At 48.2% G+C, this 21,795-nt stretch overlaps 1 protein-coding gene across 1 annotated transcript; it reads left to right on the forward strand.

Annotated features, from left to right (window-relative positions):
• The first annotated feature begins 1,443 nt into the window (after positions 1-1,443).
• On the forward strand, positions 1,444-18,729 carry LOC133363376 (coiled-coil domain-containing protein 12-like). The gene is made up of 6 exons (XM_061582772.1): positions 1,444-1,505; positions 13,458-13,537; positions 14,510-14,571; positions 14,719-14,753; positions 17,316-17,383; positions 18,592-18,729. The coding sequence occupies exons 1-6, from the start codon at positions 1,444-1,446 to the stop codon at positions 18,669-18,671; spliced, it is 387 nt and encodes a 128-aa protein (XP_061438756.1). The 3' UTR covers positions 18,672-18,729.
• Positions 18,730-21,795: the final 3,066 nt, after the last annotated feature.

Here is a 21,795-nt window from a genome sequence, read left to right on the forward strand (position 1 = left end):
ATCAGGCCCTGGAGATCTGAACTCATTTAGGTTAACTAGGTATTTCCTGACTATCTCCTTATCAATCTCGAACTGCAATCCCGACCCCTTACTGAGATTGCTACTGATGCAAGGTTGCACACTGTTCCCTTTCTGGGAGAAAACGGAGGCAAAATAGGCGTTGAGCAGTTCTGCCTTTTCCTTGTTGTCTGTCAACATTTTGCCATCCTCATTGAGCAGCAGTCCCACCGTTTCCTTGGTCTTTCTCTTGCTTCGAACATATCTGAAAAACTCCTTTTTGATGTTCCTCGCTTCCCTCGCCAGCCTCAGCTAATTCTGGGTTTTAGCTTTCCTTACGCTATTCCTGCAAGCCCGAGCCGATCGTCGGTACTCTTCCTTGGTGAAGACAGTTCGTAAACTGCAGCTTGTGTAAAATGCAGTGGCCAGATTGGTAACAGGGACCAGACAGTTGGAACATATAAAACCGATTCTGGCCCACTTGCATTGGCAGCCTGTATGTTTCTGAGCCCAATTCAAGGCGCTTTTTTTAACCTATAAAGCCTTACATGGCTTGGGACCACAATACCTGATGGAATGCCTCTCCCGACACAAACCCACCGTACACTATGCTCAACATCAAATGTCCTCCTCCGGCTGCCTACTCTGAGGGAAGCTGGGAGTCAGGCAACACGGGAGAGGGCCTTCTCAGTGGTGGCCCCCAAAATATGGAATGATCTTTTTGACAAGGTGCTCCTGGCACCAAAAAGATAAAAGTGTTGGTGCCAGGTTAAGACTGTTCTCTTCTCCCAGGCATTTTTAACAGCATTTAAACAGCATTTTTAACTTGCCTATCGGTTTTTATGGTATGGTTTTAAATGTGTGTAGTTATTTTTAATGTTTTTAACTGTAAACCGCTCATTAAATGCCTGCTGTGGAAATCTTTGGCTGTGTGTTGGAATCAAAGTCCCCTGTATCAGTGATGAACTTGAAAGATGACTGGTGATGACTGGTGACGAGGATGATAGCCGGTATGGAGAACAAGTCTTATGAGGAAAGGTTGAAGGAACTTGGCATGTTCAGTCTGGTGAAGAGAAGGCTGAGGGGTGATATGATTGCACTCTTTAAGTACCTGAAGGGCTGTCACATAGAGGAGAGTACAGATTTGTTCTCTGCTGCCCCAGAGGATAGGACTAGGTCTAATGGTTTTAAGTTGCAGGAGCGTAGATTCAGATTGGATATTAGAAAGAACTTCTTGACAGTAAGGGTGGTTCGGCAATGGAACCGACTGCCTAGGGAGGTGGTGGGATCCCCTTCACTGGATGTCTTCAAGCAGAGGCTGGACAGCTATCTGCGGGAGATGCTCTAGCTGTGGATATCCTGCTGTGAGCAGGGGGTTGGACTCGATGGCCTACAAGGCCCCTTCCAACTCTGATTCTATGAAATTGTTCATTGGCGTGGGCGATGATGATATCACAGGTTTCCGATGCCACGCAATGCAGGATCACCTTTGATTTGTTTCAGGGAAGGTGAGATTCCAAAGGTAATTCAAATGGACTCTCTCACAATATCAGTGGAATTCCCAGACTCTGACAGAGATGTCTTCACTGCTGCAGAATCCATGGCTGTTCTTTGGAATCTATTGTAGAGGACATTGGTGTGAGACCTTATTCTATGGAACGGAGATAGCAAGTATAGGAAGAGACCACAGGGCAGAATGAAGGAGGCCGGAGTGCCTGGAAGCAAGATAAGCAACCCCAGGACAGGGGAGAAGGTGACCAGAAGAAGAGAGCCCACAGTAGGGGTAAAGGAGGCCATTGGGCCTCAAGGTAAGGGAAGAGACACAAAGGTATGGGTGAAAGGAGGCAAGTGAGCCTGGAAGCAAGAGAAGAGACTTGCCCGAAGGTGGGGATGAAGTAGGCCAGTAGGCCAGGAAGGAGATATGTGGGATTAATATATTGTTATTCCTACAGTGCTTTTTTTGAAATGGTACTTACCGGTGCAGAGTACCGTCACCTCTTTTGTTGCTGCCCAAGGAAACCATTTTATGCTGGCACCCATGGCACTTTTCTCAAGATATGACTCCTGGCTCCTCATTTCTTTCTCCACTTTGACCCCACACTCGGGGAGGTCATTTGCTTCCATGCCATTCCTTTAACTGCACACTGGGATGGGGATCTCTTCTTTTATTTCCTGGCCCACTGCCTTCTTTCACCTAAACTCTGTTGTATGTGTGTATGTGGTTTGATGCGCTGGCCCAGTGCCTCGTTCACTGCAACTCTGGGGGTGGTATCTCCTCTTCCTTCGAGGCCTGCTGGCCCAACCATATGAGTCATGCCATTCCCTAAGAGAAGAGACCTCAGGGAGTCAGGAAAGGAGGCCAGTGGAGTTGAAATTAAGAGACCAGGTGAAGAGGAGAGCAGCCAGCATGCATTAAAAGAATAGACCTCTAAGGAGGATTGGGGTAAAGGAGGTCAGCGGGCCAGGAAGTAAGAGAAGAGACCTCCCCAAGGTTAGGGTAAAGAAGGCCAGTGGGTCAGAAGGTAAGAGGAGAGACAGCCCTGAGGTTGGGGTAAAGGAGGCCAACGGGCCAGGAAGCAAGAGAAGAGCCTTCCCCGAGGGTGGGGGTGAAGGAGGCCAGTGAGCAAGGAAGTATGAGAAGAGAACTGCCAGGGGATCAGATAGAAGGAGCCCAAGAATTAAGAGAAGAGACCTCCCCGAGGGTGAGGGTAAAGGAGGCCCGTTGGCCAGGAAGTAAGAGAAGGGATTGTTCTTAGGGTTGGGCTGAACATGGCCAGCAGGCCTCGAAGGAAGAGGAGATGCCAAATATAACACCACCCCCAGAGTTGCAGTGAAGGAGGCACCGGGCCAGGGCATAAAAAAAAAAACCCACACACACACATACAACAGAGTTAAGGTGAAGGAAGGCAGTCGGCCAGGAAATAAGGGATCCCCATCCCGGTGTGCAGTTTAAGGGAGCCAGCAGGCATGGAAGCAAATGACCTCCACCTGGTCGATGGTCAGAAGGCTACTGGATCAGGAGAAGAAAATCCATCCATTCCCTGAAAAGAGAGATCCATACTCTTTCTGCAACAATCTCTTTTTCCTGAGCAGGTGATCCTTTCAAACCTGCCTGCTCCTGTTGGAATGTTTGAGGTTCAACTCCAACTTGGTGGGTTGAGGCTGCATGGGGTTAATCAGGGTAGCTAGAGAGCTAGACCTCTTCCTGGTTGAGGCTATACCGATCCCTTTGATCCTGCCGCCTCTTCCCTTCCTGCTAGGCTGATAAGCAACAGGATGTTTGATCCCAAATTCCTTCCTGCCTCTCTCTGTGTTCTTTCTCTCAAGAGGGGAGCAGACATCTTCTCTTTGTCTCTCCTCTCAACCAGGATGAGGGCCAGCACTGGGACCAGTGCTTGTTGCTCCAGCATAGCCAGTTAAGCTAGATATAGAACTCTTTCCTATCAAGCATGTACTTCCAGAATAAAGTAGTTGTTTCTTATTTGAAAGCTTAAAGTCTCTGTCTGACTAATTTGTAGGGAAGGTAGAATCTTAGCAAAGATTCAAACACACACACACAGCTCGCTCAATACTTTCTGTTCTGCAGCACTATGCAACTTTGCTATGCATCTCAATAGAGAGAAATTCCAACAAGTTGCGGGGCCCAGCCATGCAAATGGAGATTTGAGCAATTAAAGGAGCAATTGTGTTTGAATCAAGGAAGCTAAAATAGAAACCTTCCGAGTTTTTAGTCAGTGAAGAGTTGAGGCTTTTACTTCAGGATGGCCAGCGTGATGGAGAAACTCAAGCCCAGAGAGTGGAAACTTTGGGAATTTCGCATGAAGAAACATCTAAAGCAACAGAAGCTGTTGGAAGTAATTACAGGATCGGAACCAGGAGAAGGTGCTTCTCGGGAGGAACAAAGAATTTGGACTGAGAAGGATGTAACGGTACAAGACCTCATCACTAAATTTGTGAATAATGCTCAGATTCCATTGATTATGAATTCTAAAAATGCCGGAGAGATGTGGAAAACTCTTGAATCCCATCATAATCCAAAAAGCCAGGGACATCTGATTGCAATGTTAAGAAGCCTTATTAATTTGCAAATGAAGGATGATTCTTTTGAGGAACATCTTACTAAATTTATGGTGTTAATCCAAGGGATAGAAGAGGCGGGAACGCAGCTGGACAGGTTGCATTATTTCTGGATTCTCTTCCAAAATATATGGAGACTTTCATACTTATAATGCAACAACAAAACAAAACTCTAAACGAGATTATTTTAGAAGTGAGAGAGCAGTTCTCTCAGGAAGCAGCAATGGAAAAGGACAGTTTCTCCTCTTCCCTAAGTAAAGAAAGGGCTGCTGGCCGAGAGGCAATCAAATGCAGATTTCAGGAACAAAGGGAATCCAAAGGTGTGAAAGCCAAGCATTGCTATCTATGCAATTCAGAAAAACACCTTAAAGACCAACGTGACAAGAAAGGGAAGCCTGAAAGAAATAGAGGATTTAAAGGGACAGAAAAGAAAAATGCAAAGGGCTTTCAAGTAACCCATGTTGAAAAATGTTATAATAAAAATAAATTCTATATTGACAGTGGAGCAAGTGCTCATTTAATAAAAGAAAAACATTTGTTTGAGGAATTAACCCCACGTGGAGGATCCGTCACAGTGGTGGATTCGAGGGAGGTGCCCATAAAAGGGGCAGGAGATGCTAAGCTGTTTTGCCAGACTCCAAGCGGCACTGAGGAAATTTATCTCAGGAATGCGCTCTGGACCCCAGGGATCTCAAACAACTTAATTTCTGTTAGTGAAGCTACAAACAATGGATGTAAAGTGTTATTTGAACAAGATTCTTGCATAATTTCTAGAGATGGTGAAATTTTATGCACAGCTACCAAAAGAAACGGCATGTATGAAGTGGATCAGGAAAGTCCACAAGCTCATGTTGTGAAAGAATGCTGTAACAAGTCTTGTTTACAGTTATGGCATCGGAGATTAGGGCATAGAGACATTGCAAAGATTAATACCCTTCAAAGGAATAATTTAGTAAGAGGCATGAAAGTTGAACCCTGCCAAGAAAAATGGAAATGTACTTGCTGAGTTAAAGCTAAAGGGACGAGATTGAGGTTTCCTGAGCAGAGTGAAAGGAAGACTAAGCGCCCCCTAGAGTTGATTCACAGAGACATTTGTGAAATGCCAATCACTTCAACTGGTGGAAACAAATATATTGTCACCTTTATTGATGATTATTCAAGATTCACTGTGATATATATGTTGAAGGAGAAGGGGCAAATGCTTCAGAAACTCAAAGAATATGTGGCAGTGGTGACCATTAAATTTCAGGAAAAAACACAGATTCTACATTCTGATAATGGAGGGGAGTACATGTCACATGCTACCCAGCAGTTTCTGCTTGAAAATGGGATTGAGCATCAAACCACTGTACCCCACAACCCAGAGCAGAACCCTTATTGAGATGGTGAGATCCATGCAGGAAGATGCCAATCTCCCACAGAAACATTGGGGAGAGGCAGTGTACACTGCCACCTATCTACAAAATCGTTTGCCAACAAAGGTGAATGGCAACAAGACTCCATTCGAGTTATGGTAGGGGCGCATACTCAGTTTGGCTCATATAAAGGTGTTTGGATCAAAAGTGTATGGTCACATTCCACACCAGAAGAGAACCAAATTGGACAACACTACAAAGGAAGGAATAATAATAATAATAATAATTTAATTTATATGCCGCCTATCTGGCCGATGGCCACTCTAGGCGACGTACAATTTAGTTGCAGTAAATGCATCATAATAAAATACACATAAAATACATATAACAATAAAACTATGAATAAAGAACAATAACAGTTCAGAGAATAGGCAATTAGTCCTGAAAATTAACCCTTCCCGGAAGTCCCAAAGGCCTGTCTGAAGAGCCAGGTCTTCAAGGCTTTGCGGAATACATTCAGGGAAGGGGCATGGCGGAGATCGAACGGGAGGGAGTTCCAGAGAGTGGGGGCCGCCACTGAAAATGCCCTCTCTCTAGTCCCCACCAGCCTAGCTGTTTTCGTTGGTGGGACTGAGAGAAGGCCCTGAGTGGCTGATCTTGTCAGGCGGCATAATTGGTGGCGCCGGAGGTGCTCCATCAGGTAAACTGGGCCGAAACCGTGTAGGGATTTAAAGGTTAATACCAACACCTTGAATTGAGCCCGGAAAATAACTGGAAGCCAGTGTAGATCGAACAACACTGGGGTGATATGTTCCTGGCAGTGACAATTTGTGAGTAGTCGAGCCGCAGCATTTTGTATCAGTTGTAATTTCCGGACCGTTTTCAAGGGTAACCCCATGTAGAGCGCATTACAGTAGTCTAAACGAAAGGTGACCAGGGCATGTACTACCAGTGGGAGCTGGTGAACAGGGAGGTAGGGTTGCAGCCTACGAATGAGGTGTAATTGATACCAAGCTGCCCGGCTCACTGCCGAAATCTGAGCCTCCATGGACAGCTTAGAATCAAGAACAACCCCAAGGCTGCGGACCTGGTCCTTTAGGGGCAATCTCACCCCGTTGAACATCAGGTCAACATTTCCCAACCTTCCCTTGTCTCCCACAAGCAGCACCTCAGTCTTATTGGGATTTAACTTCAACCTGTTCCTTCCATCCATCCACTCACGGATTCCAGGCACTTGGACATGGTCTCCACAGCCAACTCTGGCGAAGATTTAAACGAGAGATAGAGCTGAGTGTCATCTGCATATTGGTGACACTGCAGCCCAAATCTCCTAATGATTGTCCCCAGCAGCTTCATATAGATATTAAATAGCATGGGAGAGAGGATAGAGCCCTGTGGCACACCACAATCGAGAGGCCAAGGGTCTGAAACCTCCTCCCCCAATGCTACCTGTTGATGCCTATCGGAGAGAAAGGAATGGAACCACCGTAATACAGTGCCTCCTATTCCCAATCCCTCCAGGCGCTGTAGAAGGATACTGTGGTCAACAGTATCAAAAGCCGCTGAGAGATTGAGGAGGACAAGAAAGGTGAATTCTCCCCTATCTAATGCCCTCCTCATATCATCAACCAGAGCGACCAAGGCTGTTTCAGTTCCATGTCCAGTCCTGAAACCCGATTGGTATGGATCCAGATAATCCGTTTCATCCAAGTGTGTCGACAACTGATTAGCCACCACTCGCTCAATGACCTTGCCCAAGAATGATAAATTCGAAATGGGGCAAAAGTTATTCAAAACCTGGGGATCCAAGGAGGACTTCTTTAAGATGGGCTTTACAATTGCCTCCTTGAGGGCTAATGGCATTACAACCTCTTTCAAGGATGCATTGACCACCGCCTTGATCCCCTCGCCCAGTTTCTCTTTGCAGCTCACGAGGAGCCACGATGGACAAGGATCATTTAGACAGGTGGTAGGCTTCACAGTCGAGAGCACCTTGTTCACATCCTCAGAAGGGAGAGGCTGAAATCGATCCCATTTGACTGGCTTGCAACTGGCCAACTCTGATTCATTCAGTGCATCCATGGCGTACGGGATCGAGCTCCGTAAATGTTCGATTTTGTCAGCAAAGTGCTTTGCTAATTTGTCACAGGAGACCTTGGACTGTTCCAAGGGTTCCTGAGCAACTGGACCGACCAGGCTTCGGACCACTTGGAACAACCTCCTGGGACAGCACTCTGCTGACGCAATAGAGGCAGCAAAGAACTTCTTCTTTTCTGCCTTTATTGCCACTTGGTAGGCAGTTACTGCTGCTCTAACCTGTGTCCGGACATATTTGGAATGGGATTTCCGCCACCAGCGTTCTAGTCGTCTCACCACCTGTCTCAGATTTCGCAACCGTGGTGTATACCACGGTGCTAACTGAGTTCTGTTCAGGGGGAGAGGACGTTTCGGTGCCACCTGGTCCAGAGCCCTGGTGATCCCTTCATTCCACTCCAACACCAGGGTATCAACCGAGCGGCCTTCAGCAGGTTCCAATTCCCCAAGCGCAGTCAGGAATCCTTCTGGATCCATCAGGCATCTGGGGCGGACCATTCTAATAGGTCCTTTCCCCCTGCGGAGGGTGTGAGGCATCGAGAAGTCTATGCTTACCAGGTAGTGATCTGACCATGACACAGGGGTGGAAGAGATCACCCCCAACTTCAGAGCACTTCCCTTCCTTCTCAGGACAAACATAAGGTCGAGAGCATGACCGGCTACATGGGTGGGCCCAATATTACTAAGGTGCAGTTCCCAGGAAGCCATGGTTTCCAGGAAATCCCGAGGGGCCCCAGTGAGAGTGGTCTCGGCATGCACGTTGAAGTCACCCAGCACCAATAATTCTGGGGACAACGCCCGCACAGCCGAGACCAAAAAATTATTTGTGTTAATTGGCCCCAATTATGAAGCCACTGCCTTCCCCCAATACAATTACAGCTGTTCCACATCAAACTTCCAATTTCCCCCCTCCCCCAAATGTGATGTGGACATTTCAGAGAGTAAGACACAGTGAACACAGCCAGTTCTTGAAAATTCCTTTAGTAGATGGTGCATGGAGGCCTTTCCAGGACTTCATAGTAGAGATAGCCACAATTATTGCAAAGTAACCACCTCATTTCATCACAGCTCTTACTTGCTAAAATGTGTGCTGGTTTGATGTCAGTACCCATTTCCAGTTCTACTACATGGGTTATGCTCCTGGTTACCCGAAAGAAAGGACTCATTTTTGTAATGTTTGGACAACTGTTGAGAAGGATGCAGCTGCAAAAAAAAAAGGTTGTGTAGGGTAGTTTTAAAGAGCAGGGCTGGGGAACCTGTGGCAGAGAAACCAATAGATGCCGGCAGCTTGCTCACCCCATTCACCGGGCGATAGACTCCCATTCACATCAGCCTCAACCAGGATAGCCAGTAGGTAGGGATGATGGGAGCTGTAGTCCACCAACATGTGGAGGGGCACAGGTTTCCCATCCTAGATTTAGAGTCTTGGATCAGAATGTGAGACATGAAGGTAAATTTACTTGCATTAGAATGGCCTTGGCCAAAGCACTACCTGCCATCCAGGCTTGCTGTTAGGATGAAGGAAAGTAACAGTATTTAAAAGAAATTTGCACACTTGCAGTGGCACTGTAGAAACAAGAGAATAAACTAGTGATGAGAGTACCTATGGCCATCCAGATGTTCTTCAGCTACAACTCCCATCATCTCTGACCATTGTCCATGCCGGCTGGGGTCGATGGGAGTCCAAAAAACATATTAGAGGGCTACAGGATCCCCATCCTTGCTCTACAGCATAGGCCAAAGGGGTAATGTAAAGTGCAGGGCCAGGGGGCCATCCTTTCCCCTATAATCTTGTGCTGTGTGACTCCAATGACTGACCAATACTGAACAACCCAGGGACTCTTCTGGAGCAGCTCAAGTACCTCTAACAGTATGATTGCAGGTAGCAGCCCTGAGGGGTCTTTGTCCCAGCAGCCCTCCATGCAATCTGAAATCTGCTTTTCACCTTGCACCTTCTAATCAAGGCAGCCAGCTGTAGAGTGGACAGGCGAAAAAGAGGCCAGGGCTCCCACATCTTTAATAATTGCACAGGAGGGGGAATTTCAAGAAATTCTCAGGGGTGGGACAAGCTACACCTGCTGAAATTTCCTCTTCTACACAACTACTCAAGTGTGCAAGAAGCCTGTTCTTTTCCCCCACCTGGCTACTTTAGCCCAATGTCTCCTGAATTCCATTTTAAGATTACTGCAAAGTCCAGACTTTGGGCCATTTTCATCTTGGCAGGCTTTTTATTGTCCCCCACTGTTTAAACACCCCATCCCCCGCATTAACATCCAGCAAGAAGAGTTCTAGGGAACTTGAAAGCTTGATTACTACTTTGTATGTCGTTTTAGATGGGCCTAATAAAAAAGGACCTACTGTTTGCTACTGATTCCTCAAGAATGCTTTACACAGCCTCCTTTCCCTTACCCACCACCCATTTCCCATCTGGGCACTGATCTGGATTATCTTCCTCATTGCTCCGTAGTTGTGAAGCTAAATTATCCTATATTAATTTGAAACCAATTATCTTTTCTAAGCTGAGTTGAGAGCACTTTGCCCTAAAGGTGGCATATAAGTACTACAGAATAAATACTTTACAAAGGATAGCCCTCCATTTGAAGAGATGTTAGAGGCCAATCCTCTCTTTCAGGGTGTATTCGATATGAAGGGCTGCTTGCTCCAAGTCCAGTTGAAACATAAAGAACCCTAAGAAGGGAGAACAGGAGGGGCCTTAAAGTTGCCCATCAACAGTTTGCACCTGAACAGCCGACGGAGCTGGCAAACAGGCCCCCTGGTCACAAGTCTTCCCCAGCAGGGTGAGAGGCACTGCATTTATAGTTACATTATAATACTTATTTCTGTATTGGCACTTATACAAATTAGTATATGCATATTTTACACAAATTGTATCCTCCTTTGCCTTCTTTTCTGGCAATGTGTAAGTGGCTACCCTACTCAGCTGCATTAGAAGAACAGAGGCTTTAGCCTTATTTTGCAAATTGTTGTATGTGCTGTCTTGAGGAAGACCCCCTATCCAGTTCCTGTGCAACCTGATAGAGAGGAGGAGTAGTAGTAATAATAATAATAATAAATAGCTTTATGGAGAAACCAACCCACAGAAATAGATCCTGAGATGCTGCCAGAGACACTCACCCTTACTGAGACAGACAAACAAACAGCAACCCTGAGAAACTAACAGCAAGGCAGGTGCCCTGGCTGCAGGCTGTGGAGGCAGAGTCAATGTTGGGTGGAGTTGGAGGCAGAGGCGGTAGAAATGTACCGACTCCGACTTCAAAATAAATTTTGATTGACAATTTTTTTAAAATATAAATTCACAATGTCAAAGAAGCTTCCCATGAAGTCAGCTGTAGTTGAGCATTTCACCATAACTCAAGATGGAAAACATTTTGTGTGTCAGTGTATGACGCAGGACCCAGATGAAGACAAACGCTGTGATGCCAAGATCAGCGCATATTCAGGCAGCGATAAAAATGCTCCTACGAGAGCTTCCAATTTAAAAAGACATTTACAGTGCTTTCCAGGGCTGTGGAGGTGGAGTCGTGGAGTTGGAGTCGGAAGCAATTTTGGATGGAATCAGAGTCGGACAGTAGAAAAATAGAGGAGTCAGAGTCGAAGGTTTGGCGTACCGACTCCACAGCCCTGGCTGGCTGGCCCCAGCATCATTCCAAAGCTGCAGCCAGGATCTGGTTAACACAACAGCACCAGGAACCAATCAATCAATATTTGACTTCCAAAGTGAAGGCAGCACAGCAGGAAAGAGCTCCCCCTTCAGGTTTCTCCAAGTAGTGCTGCAGTTTACACTGACAGGCTTCAACAACTCTGCCAGTAGTTCTAGATTCTGTGTCTTGTCCTCCTGTCCCAACCCGTAGAATCAAAAGTGCATCAGGAAATCACACTCAAAAGTGGGAGCCAGAAATGGGAAGAGTTGTAACTCCAATGCACTTGGATGCTGCTCCTTTTGCAAAGAAACTCCAGGAGTCTTGGTTCTCAGCCTTTTGGTTTCCAACTCACTGGACCAACTTTCTTCATTCCCAACTAGTAATAGAGGTCTCTACCATTCTAACATTACCTGGGAAACTGTATCTTCTTAGCTCCCAACCACCTGGGCCATAAGAGGTATGCTGCTGCACAGCACAAGGAGGAGTTAACACAGCAGGATTTGATGTGGGAGTAGTCCATATAGCAGTAGACCAACATATTGCAAAGTGGCACACTGCTCCCATTTCAAAGCAGTGGAAACAATGATAAAAGGAGGGCCAGAGGAACCACCAGTTGCAGATCCCTTCATCGAGCCTGTTCACAAAACAGATCCTGGCATTCTGATGTTCTCCTCCACAATCGTCAGCCTGAAAACACTGCAAAAGTCATTACCCCAACTCTACAGACACCCGAGGGTTAACCACATGGGGAAAGAGGGCAGGAGATAGTGATGGGAAGACAACACCAGCATCTATCAATTGTGCAGTCCCCTCGTAGGCCAGAACGGTGCCATTCCACCCTAAAATAGTGGTTGTGCCTATTAGTTTGTGTCGTTCAGTTCGACGTAAGCGTGGGTTCAGGAGCAGCAAGTCGCCATAGCGGTCATCTGTGTCATCTCCTGGGTATGGAGGAAAAAGAGTGGGCCAAAAACATTATACTTGGTGCTGGCATTCCTGTTCCTACTGAGATCCCACATCCTGTCTCCACATTCCCCCAACTGTCAAGTAACATGTGTAACTATGCGGAGATTAATATATCCCTCCCCTCCACTAAGTACCAAGCTGCAAGGTTTGCTTGGCATGTCTTGGCTGTGCAATTCCTTGGTGACCTCAGGAGAGGATGGATTCATACATCCTAAAGGAAACAAAAAAGATGACAGAGCTTAAGTTCATATTTATGTCAATCATTCCTGTGTCAGAGTTATGTGTATTCCAACAGATTCCACTATCATAGAATCTCTTTTAAAAGATTTTTTTTAATGTTTTAAACCCTTTTTAAAAGTTGTTTTTAAGGCTGTTTTGTTTTAATGTATTTTAAGATCTGTTTTTATGATGTTTTAAAGTGTTTTGAGCGTTTTGTTTGCCGCCCTGGGCTCCTGCTGGGAGGAAGGACGGGATACAAATTAAATGATAAATAAATAAATAAGTGCACAGGCAGTGTAGACCTCCTGTGGCGGGGCACGCTTCTGAAGGGTTTGATAGCTGGTCGCGGATCTGTGCTGTGCTGACTGTCCCTCTTGTGCTTGTGCCCGAGTTAAACCGCACAGCCTCCTCCCGTTCTCTGCCTCTCTGTGCCATGCCCCCTCCTCCCAACCCAAGCCCCAGATGCAGCGACATGCCTGTTCTTAGGCTTCTTCACTGCCTGCAGAGCTAAGTGGCACAGCTGCTGCCTGCTCCCCGAATCCCTGGGTACGGTAAACGACCCCCCCAGAAAATGCATACCAAGCAAATGCGTGCTTGGGCTGCAAATGAGCTTCCTTTCCCTGCTGCTCCTGCTCCACTGAGCGCTAGGAAGACAGGAAACTGCCTTATGCAGAGTCAGGCTGTTGGCCCATCTCCCTCAGTATTGTCTACCCTGACTGGCAGCAGCCTACCTGGAGATGGAACCCGGGACCTTCTGCATGAGAAGTAGATGTTCTGCCACTGAGCTAAGGCCTCACTAGCTGGAACTCCCCCTTCCAACCCAGTGCAACTGCCTGCTTGGGTCACAAAGAGGTCGTGTTTTGTTTCGTTGTGCCGCTCCTCTGTTAAGCACCAGGCACAACCTCTCCTTTCTGACCCGGACGGACGTGTGCCTGGCCCATTGTCTGTATCTAGCCCTAGAGGGTTCTCTAACCCCCGCCAGACAAAAATAGCTGCTCTTTGCTGGTGACCAGGGGAGTGCGCTTCCTCGGAGGCTGCCCTTGTGCAAATGAAGACTGGAACATCTCTCTTTCCCTCTGGCCTTTTCCAGGGAGCTCAAGTTGCGGAATTATACTCCAGAAGATGACGAGCTCAAGGGGCGGGTGGTGCCACAAGCCAAGCCTGCCTCCGGTGAGTGGGCATCCAGAACAGAGAACCTAAGGAGACCTCTGCTGGAAGGGACCACAAGTTCTGTCTCATCCAACATCCTCTTTCCAGCAGCGGCTGATCAGGTGTCTGTGGAAAGTCCCCAAGCAGGGCATGAACGCAGGAGCCCTCTCTGTTTGCCCCTCAGTGTCTGTTGCTGTGCACAGCAAAGAAGCTCCAGTTGGTGATTGTGGCAAATAGCCACTGATAGGCTTATTCTTCAGGAATTTGGCTAATGCCGTCCAGGGCGAGGATCGCACCTGCAGAGGTGTTCCTCACCTGCCCTGGGAGCCTGCATAAACCACAGGGGATACATCCTGTTGAAAGAGTTCAAGGCGGTTTCCAAGGGTCCCACCAGAGTGTTTGAGAACCAGCCCTTCTCTTTCCAAACACAGTTGTGAGCAGGAGTTGAGGGCGCACCTGCACCTCCAGTCCAACTGGCTTGTTGTGGCTTTTCCTCCAGGCATTGTGGGAGTTGTAGTGCCGCTAGAGAGCTAGAGTTCTGTGGCAAGAATTTGGTGCCTTTAATTCATCTGAGGGTTTCTTAGAGAAGCAGCACCGGTTAAGGCAGCTGCACTGTCGGGAATGCTTTGATTTGGATTTCTGCATTGAGCAGGGAGTCGGACTTGATGGCTTCCAACTCTACTGTTCTATGATTCCTTGAAGGTTCTTAACGGATAGATCAGCCCTTGGCCAACCTGGTGCCCTCCAGACGTTTTGGACTATAAGTCTCTCCAGCCCAGCTGTAGTCCAATATATCTGAAGGGAACCGGGTTGGCCACGGCTGGTGTAGATACAGCCTTGCCTTGCACTCCCTGCTCCAGCATAAGTGGTGATAGCCAGAGACTTCCACCTGGAACTCTCAGATGACCTTCAACATTCCTTGCCTGTTTCTGCCTTCCTCCCTGCCCCAGTTAAGTTCGCTGTAACATTCTGCTGTCTCTCTCTGCCCTCTAGTGGAAGAAAAGGTGAAAGACCAGCTGGAGGCTGCCAAACCTGAGCCCATCATTGAAGAAGTGGTATGTCTGGCCCTTTGTTGTCTCCCACGTCAATTAAAACTGTCTTTTTCTTTAAAAAAATGTTTTGTTGTGAAGCTGATCAGCAGCTCTTAACAAGGAGTTCTTTTGCGTTTGTGTCTTTCTCTCCCCACCACCTCCTTTCCCTAGGACTTGGCAAATCTCGCGCCCAGAAAACCCGACTGGTGAGTATGAAGCTTCGGGAGGCATTTGGCAGGGAGACAGCACAGCAGCTATTGAGGATTAAAATGATTGCACGGCTGTTTAAGGCCTTAAAAAAGCCACCCCAATCAAAGGGATCTTGGCGTGCACCTGGGAAATTCAGGACAGACAAAAGAAGGTACTTCGTCACACAGTGCGTTGTTAAACTATGGAATTTGCTCCCACAAGAAGCAGCGACAGGCACCACCTTGGGTGGCTTTCAAAGAGGATTAGACAATTCATGGGCGATAAGGCTATCAGTGGCTACTAGTCCTGATGACTGTGTTCTGCCTCCACTGTCGGGGGCAGTATGCTTCTTAATCCCAGTCGATGGAAACCGCAAAGTGTGGGGAGAGTGCTGTTGCCCTCAGGTCCTGTTTGTGGACTTCCCATTGGGGCACCTGGTTGGCCACTGTGAGAACAGGATGCTGGACTTGATGGGCCACTGGCCTGATCCAGCAGTCAGGCTCTTCTCACGTTCTGAATGCAGACTCTAGCAAATCTCCAGGGAGTTTCAGGAGGGTTAGCTGAAAAGCCAGCTGTGGTTTGGGCTTGGTACACAGGTGTGGTGTTCCCAGCAGATGTAGCATGTTTGCATTCATTCCCTCCCAGAACTGTCTGTCTCAGTGGCCCTGCTGCTTGGCTGCTTCACAGGGGGGAAGATCAGACGGCCTGGCCTTCTCCATCAGCCTGGTTGGACCAGCTGCCATTTGGCGCTTCCTCTCCCAGAGCTGTCTCCAGCAGCGAACAGGGCTTGCTTGCTTTCCTTTTCCCTTTTCTGTCACATCAAGGAAATCGTCAGCCTTTTTTATTATTATTAAATTGTGGGGCTGCCTTGAGTTGCACTGATGGGCCCTAGGGCTCAGGGTGGGTTATTGCTTTTCGGTTGGAGGTTGACAAAGGACAAGGAGTTGGGGCATCCTGGTAAAGAGCAGGAAGGAATTACTTCAGGGGCTACATCCAGCCGGCTGTGAGCAGGGAAAGAATCGGCCCTGAAACCTTTCATGCAGCCCGCGATGGTCCCTGGGGGAGGCCCAGAGGAGGGTTGGTTGTGCCGTGATTCCTCAATGCTGTACCCACACGCATGTCTTGGCTGAACTGGAGGCATTCAAGAGGCAGCTGGACAGCCATCTGTCGGGATTGCTTTGATTTGGATTCCTGCATTGAGCAGGGGGTTGGACTTGATGGCCTTATAGGCCCCTTCCAACTCGACTATTCTATGATTCTATGAACTTGGGGAGGGGCTGTAGCTCAGTGGCTAAGGCATTCATGCTGAGGCCCCGGGTTCAATCCCTGGCAGCATCTCCAGGTGGAGCTGGGAGAGACCACCCCTGCCTGAAACCTTGGAGAGTTGCTGCCAGTCAGTGCAGACCGTGCTGAGCTGGAAGGACCAATGGTCTGGCTCAGTGAGGTTGGTAGCCAGCTACTGTTTTTGGCAGCCAGGGAGTCTTACTTTGCCTCTGCGGAGCAAGGGCATCCCTTTTGTACCCTCCACTGTGTGAGGCTTTTTTGCAGGAAGGAGCCCCAAGCAGGCTGTGCAGGGGCATGTCTGCGAATCCCTCTCTTAAGAAACAAAGGGATTCCCCTTATACTGAGTTAGAGGTGGGAAGGCCTGGACAAAAAACGGAAAAATTGGGCGTGGGGGAAACCCTAACTTGTTTTTTCCAAATTTCCAGTTTTTTCCCGCTGGGCCTTCACATCTCTGTACTGAGTCATACTCTTGGTCCATTACTTTAAATATTGTCTACCCTGACTGGCAGTGACTTTCCATGTTTTCAGACAGGGTTCTTTCTCTGCCTATCTGGAGATGCCGGGGATTGAACTTGGGACCTTCTGCATGCAAGGCAGACCCTATACCACTGAGCTACGGCCCTGCCTTCAATTCCGTTGTGTTGATTTTGTATCCCAGACACAGCCCAGTGCCTTTCTGAAAGAGCTGTTTGCTGTTTCTGTACGTCACTGTCCCCTTTTGAGAAATATCTCCCTCTCCTGTGGCAAGGCGTATGGGAGGCCTTCCCTTCGGGTTGCCAGAATTAAATTTCTGGTCACAGTGACCGTATCGATGCATCACTGGTCGTGTCTGGGTGTGGCTTGTATTGGGAAATGCAAATGGCAACCTTGGTACCTTAGGAAGGAAGTTTTAAATCTCTTTTTCAGAGGCTGACCACATTCGGTGACCAAGATCTTTCTAGAGTTTGCCTACCTTAAAAAAAAAAATAGCGGTGTGGAGGCATCTGCCATTCCGCACATGTTTCTGAACATAGTAGCTGTCAGAGTGTGTGTGTGTTGTTTTCTGCACCGTCCTCTGCTCTGGACACTAATGCTCACTGAGTGAGCCCCAAATCAGGACGCTTCCTCAAGGGGCTGGCCATTCAGTTCTGCCAGGGCCTTTTCTCTCTTCCTTGCGCTTTTCCCCTTTGTATGTTGCACAGCCGCCCCAGCCTGGCGCATGAGGCGTTCTTTCCTGGCTTTGCCTCTCCCCCTCTTTCTTGCGCATGCCGCTCCATGTGCGCATCGCATTTCAGCCTCCTCCTCTTGCTCCCCAGGGACTTGAAACGGGACGTAGCCAGGAGGCTGGAGAAGCTGACGCAAAGGGCCATTGCAGAGCTGATACGTGAGTGACGGGGCTGGAAGCAAAGCCAGAGGGTTGGCGGAGGGTGAGCAGGATGTCCCTGACTCGAAAGGCCGAGCGTCCAACAGTTCTCCTTCCCCGCTGACGGTGGCTCCTGCACAACCCCCCTCTTTGCCCCATAACTTGCCTCAGACGGAGCCAGACCCTTGGCCTGTCTAGGCCAGTCCTTCCTGCACTGACTGGCAGCAGCTCTCCAGGGCTTCAAGCAGGGGCCATTCCCAGCCCTACCTGGAGATGTTGAGAATTGGACGTGGGGCCTCCGGTGTGCAAAGCAGGTGCTCTGCCGCCGAGCGACGGCCCTTCCCCATGCGTGCTGCTGGAGGCGGCCTGCTCCTGAATACCCGTTGCTGGGAATTGCAGGCAGGGAGGTTGCTGCTGTCCTGTGCTCAAGTCCTGCTGGCGGGCTTCCCAGAAGAGGCATCTGGTTGGCCACTGCAAGACCAAGATGCTGGGCTAGCTGGGCCACTAGCATTTGGCTCCTCTTAAGTTCTTTTGTGCTTAAGTCACAAGCCAACCCTCAAGAAAGGAGCCAGATTTCCATGACTCTTGGATGGATCCTTCTTCCAGACTCCTGCATTCTGGCCACGCTCCCAGGACGGTTTTGCTCTCTCAAAGGCTCCTGCTTCTAGGGCTGGAGTTGACCGGGGAAAGAGCTTCCGTGATGTCGGGGACAGAGCATTGAGCTAGGACTGGAGACAATCAAGTTCAAACCCTACTCGGTTACAAAGTTCACTGGGTGACTGAACCAGCCACGCTTCTTCAGCCTGACATACCTCACAGGGTTGTTGTGTGGTTTTTTAAAAAGGAGGTAGAGTGGCGATGTATGCCCTCCTGTGCCCCTCATAGAAAAGGAGGGATGGAAATGTCATACCTAAATATGAAGCCCTCTTTGGTTATTTGGGGGCTTATTCCCATCTCCCAGAGGGATTGGTGCTCTGCTGCATGGTGTCTGCATATAGACAACCTTGGGAGGGTTCCTCATCTGCTGTCATAGTGGAATCCCACTTGCCTAGGAGTGCCTAATGTTGTGCCTCTTCAGGCTTGCAGCAGTGATGCTGCACCTGCCCAGTGCAGGAGGCTGGCTGGTAACCAGCCCAGCTGTTGAGGTCATCCTGCTAGCTTCACAGCATATTGCTCCAGCTGTTCAGGACGGCAACCATTGCTGAGTGGTGTGTCTGTTTCCCTCATAGGAGAGAGGCTGAGAGGCCAGGAGGAGGACTTGGCGTCGGCGGTTGGCTCTGCAAAGCAGGAAGGAAGCGATTCGGACTGAAGTGGCCTGTCAAGCAGACTTGGGAAACGGATTCTCTTGGTGCAGCCCTGCAAGGCAGGCCTTGCCCCAGGTGGGCTCTGTCTGGGTGCTGGGCCATAGAACAAGGGCCCCAAACATATTTGACACAAATCCACAAACCGTTTGGTATTTATGCCTTTTCCAGGCAGGCTTTTGATTGGGGATATTGCTAGCAGCCGGCAAGCTAATGGATGGGGGAGAGCCAAAGCTCAGGGAGCTGTTCTCAGGCAGGAAAGAACCAGGAGGGTGGAAAAGGAATGAGCCTGCAGAAGGGAGCTGCGATCGCTTGCAGAACTGTGTCCTGGCAGATACCTGTTGTACAGCAAAGCACAGGGAAAAGGGATCAAAAACAGTATCAGAAGAATACCCAAGGAATCTCTGCAAAACGATATCTTAATGTGAAGTATTGCGATACAGATGAGGCAACAGCCCCTGAAACTACTCCACGTGCATTTTATAATCAAAAAGCAATCCACATATCCAGGATGATTCTCAGGTGCAGAGCCCTGGATTCTGCCAGCACGCTCATCTGTAGCCAAATCTAGTCCAGCTTTTTCCTTGTGAACCTGTGCTGAAAGGATGCGTTAAAATCCCCAGTCCAGCAACAATCAAGTGCGGTGTTTCAGGAGACACTTGGGAATGTAAGATAGGGCTCTCCTGAGTTTGGATGCTCAGCATCTGGTAAAAACTGTCAAATAACGTTGACTTCTCCTGAATGCACTTCCCTATCAATAACGCCACGCCTCGAATGGAGGAGGGAAGGATGGGGCCCTCGGGCTCTTGGCTGACCTTGAGCCAGCCCCCCCCCCAGCAACACTTGTTTGTGCCACAGCCTCAGCAAAGAGACTTGCCGATTGTGGCACAAGATTTCATGTAGGGAACTCAAGGCAAGATTGCTTTGGAAATCCAGTCTTAGAATTCAGGCCCTCCCTGGAGTCCACTGTTGCTGGCTGTGATCGGGGAGCTGCTTTTTGTTAACTTCTAGGTGGACCAGGCTTCAAGGTGCTGAAACAGCCTGCCATGTCCAAGAGCCTCAGCTCTTTGAGTGGTCATGTGGGGTTGGAAAGACTTTGTTCTTTAACACCAGAGATTTCTGTTCCCGTTACAACCAACTTGCAAAAGAACTTGTTGCTTGAGGGGCAGTACCATTTTATATTAAAGTCTGAGGACCCACCTGTCATGAACCTGTAATGGTCATGAGTTATTAGAAATCTGATGACAACACTTTGGTTCCAGTAAGGGACTCTGGGAGATGGTTATAGTCAGAAAGGACAGGCCTTGCCAATTTGCAAAGTTAAGTTTCATTTTCCCAGCTGAAGACGGTTAGAAGAAGCCTTAACAAGCTGCACCTGTTTATCTTTGTTGATTAGCCAGTGCCTGGCACCCAAGGTCATCCTTGGCCTATGCAGTTGGAAAACACCGTTGGGAGGGGGGCCGGAAGGCGCGAAAATGTGAGAAACATCGAGAAGAAAGTTACATCAGTCAATTCCTGATTGGTCAATTAATCTTGGACCGTTAGGATCTTTTTCCCTTAAGTATAGGGCTAGGGACCCACAGCCTTTGTTCTCTGTTTTCTGCCTATGCTGACTGGCACCAGAGTTCCAAACCTTTTCTGCCTTATGGTTCCTGGGGTTGCTTATGGGAAGGCAACCTATGTCTGGTTCCATTGCTTTATGTTGAACATCCATCTCTCTTAGGAGAGGTGCCACGCAACCAACTACCTCGTATGTAAGTAGTTAGGTGAGCTAGTTTATTATTTTCTTGTTGTGTGTATGAATTCTCTTGTAAGAACCTAAACCCCTGTTGGGTGAATGGTCTTAAAGGATTACTTGCTGCTATATGATATGTGCACTTATATATTTTAATAAAGCTACTTCTATTTAACCTGGTGTGTTCATTTGAGAGAAGGGGTGGTTCTAAATTCAGTGTTTTGACCCAACCTCAGTCACTCACTACCAAAGAGGGTTAAGAAGTTAAAAGCTTGGATTTTAAGTGTTAAACCAGAGGTGCCTGGCAAGGAGTGTAACTGTGACTCTTGCCTTTTAGGACCTTGGTTTTATATACCTTCTGGGCTCAGAGATCCCCTGGCTCTGAGTGGACCAGTATACAGGGGTGGTGGCAGCCTACCTTCTACCTTGCAGGGTTGTTGTGAGCGTACACAGCCTTGGCAAGGGTGAAGTAATAGCTTTTCGGTTCCAGTCTCATTTCCCTAAGGGTGGGGGTCTGAGCCTGATGCATGTTCCCGGGACCCTGAGGGTCGGGCGGGCATGACATGGCTGGCAGTGGTGAGGATCGAAGCCATTCCTGCTCTTAAGTGAACACGCTGTGTGAGATAAGTGCATTGCAGCAAGTTGTAAATTTTAAAGAGACTTCTGACACAATTGTTTGTTACTTTGGGTAGTAAGGTTAGTGCAGAATGTCGCAAAAGATAAAAACCAGATCTCAAAAGAATGGAGCCGAGGATGTGCTCCTGGCAGACACTGCGTTGCCTAGTCAGCTTGTTCAGCTGGAAGAAGGCGCTGCTGCTCTGTCGTTTATACCTCAGCCTTCTGTGAATGACAAGGAGTTCGTGTCTAAGCAAACTGAGGATAGCGAAGATGAGGAGGAATCAGATTTGGATGAGGAAGAGCTGCCTAGGAGCATGCAGCGCTACCTGGCTAAGCAAATGAAGCTGTTGTCCCTGCAGTTCAAGGCTATGGAGGAAGATCGCCGGAGTAGGGAAAGCTTTGCTCGTGAGATGCAACAACCGCGAGGAGGAAGACCAGACCTCCATAAAAAATCCTTTCCGACCTTTCGTGAGACAGATGACATTTTTACCTTCTTCCAAGTTTTTGCTCACTCTTGTAGAGATCAAGGTGTGCCTAAAAAGTACTGGATGAGTGCTTTACGCATTAATGCTGAAGGCGAGTTGAGAGAACTGTTGAACTCTTTGCCACTGGAGTATGTAGATGATTTTGACTACTTTTATGCTTTAGCCAAGTCTCATTTTGCGCTAACTTCAGAGGATTGTTTTCGGCATTTAGAAATAGACCAGAAGAAGTCTCGGGAAAGCTTCTCAGCCTTTGCTGCACGGATGGGCAGAAATGTGGAACGTTGGGCTGACACA

Source organism: Rhineura floridana, chromosome 8, assembly GCF_030035675.1.
Source record: "Rhineura floridana isolate rRhiFlo1 chromosome 8, rRhiFlo1.hap2, whole genome shotgun sequence".
NCBI classification, from domain to species: domain Eukaryota; kingdom Metazoa; phylum Chordata; class Lepidosauria; order Squamata; family Rhineuridae; genus Rhineura; species Rhineura floridana.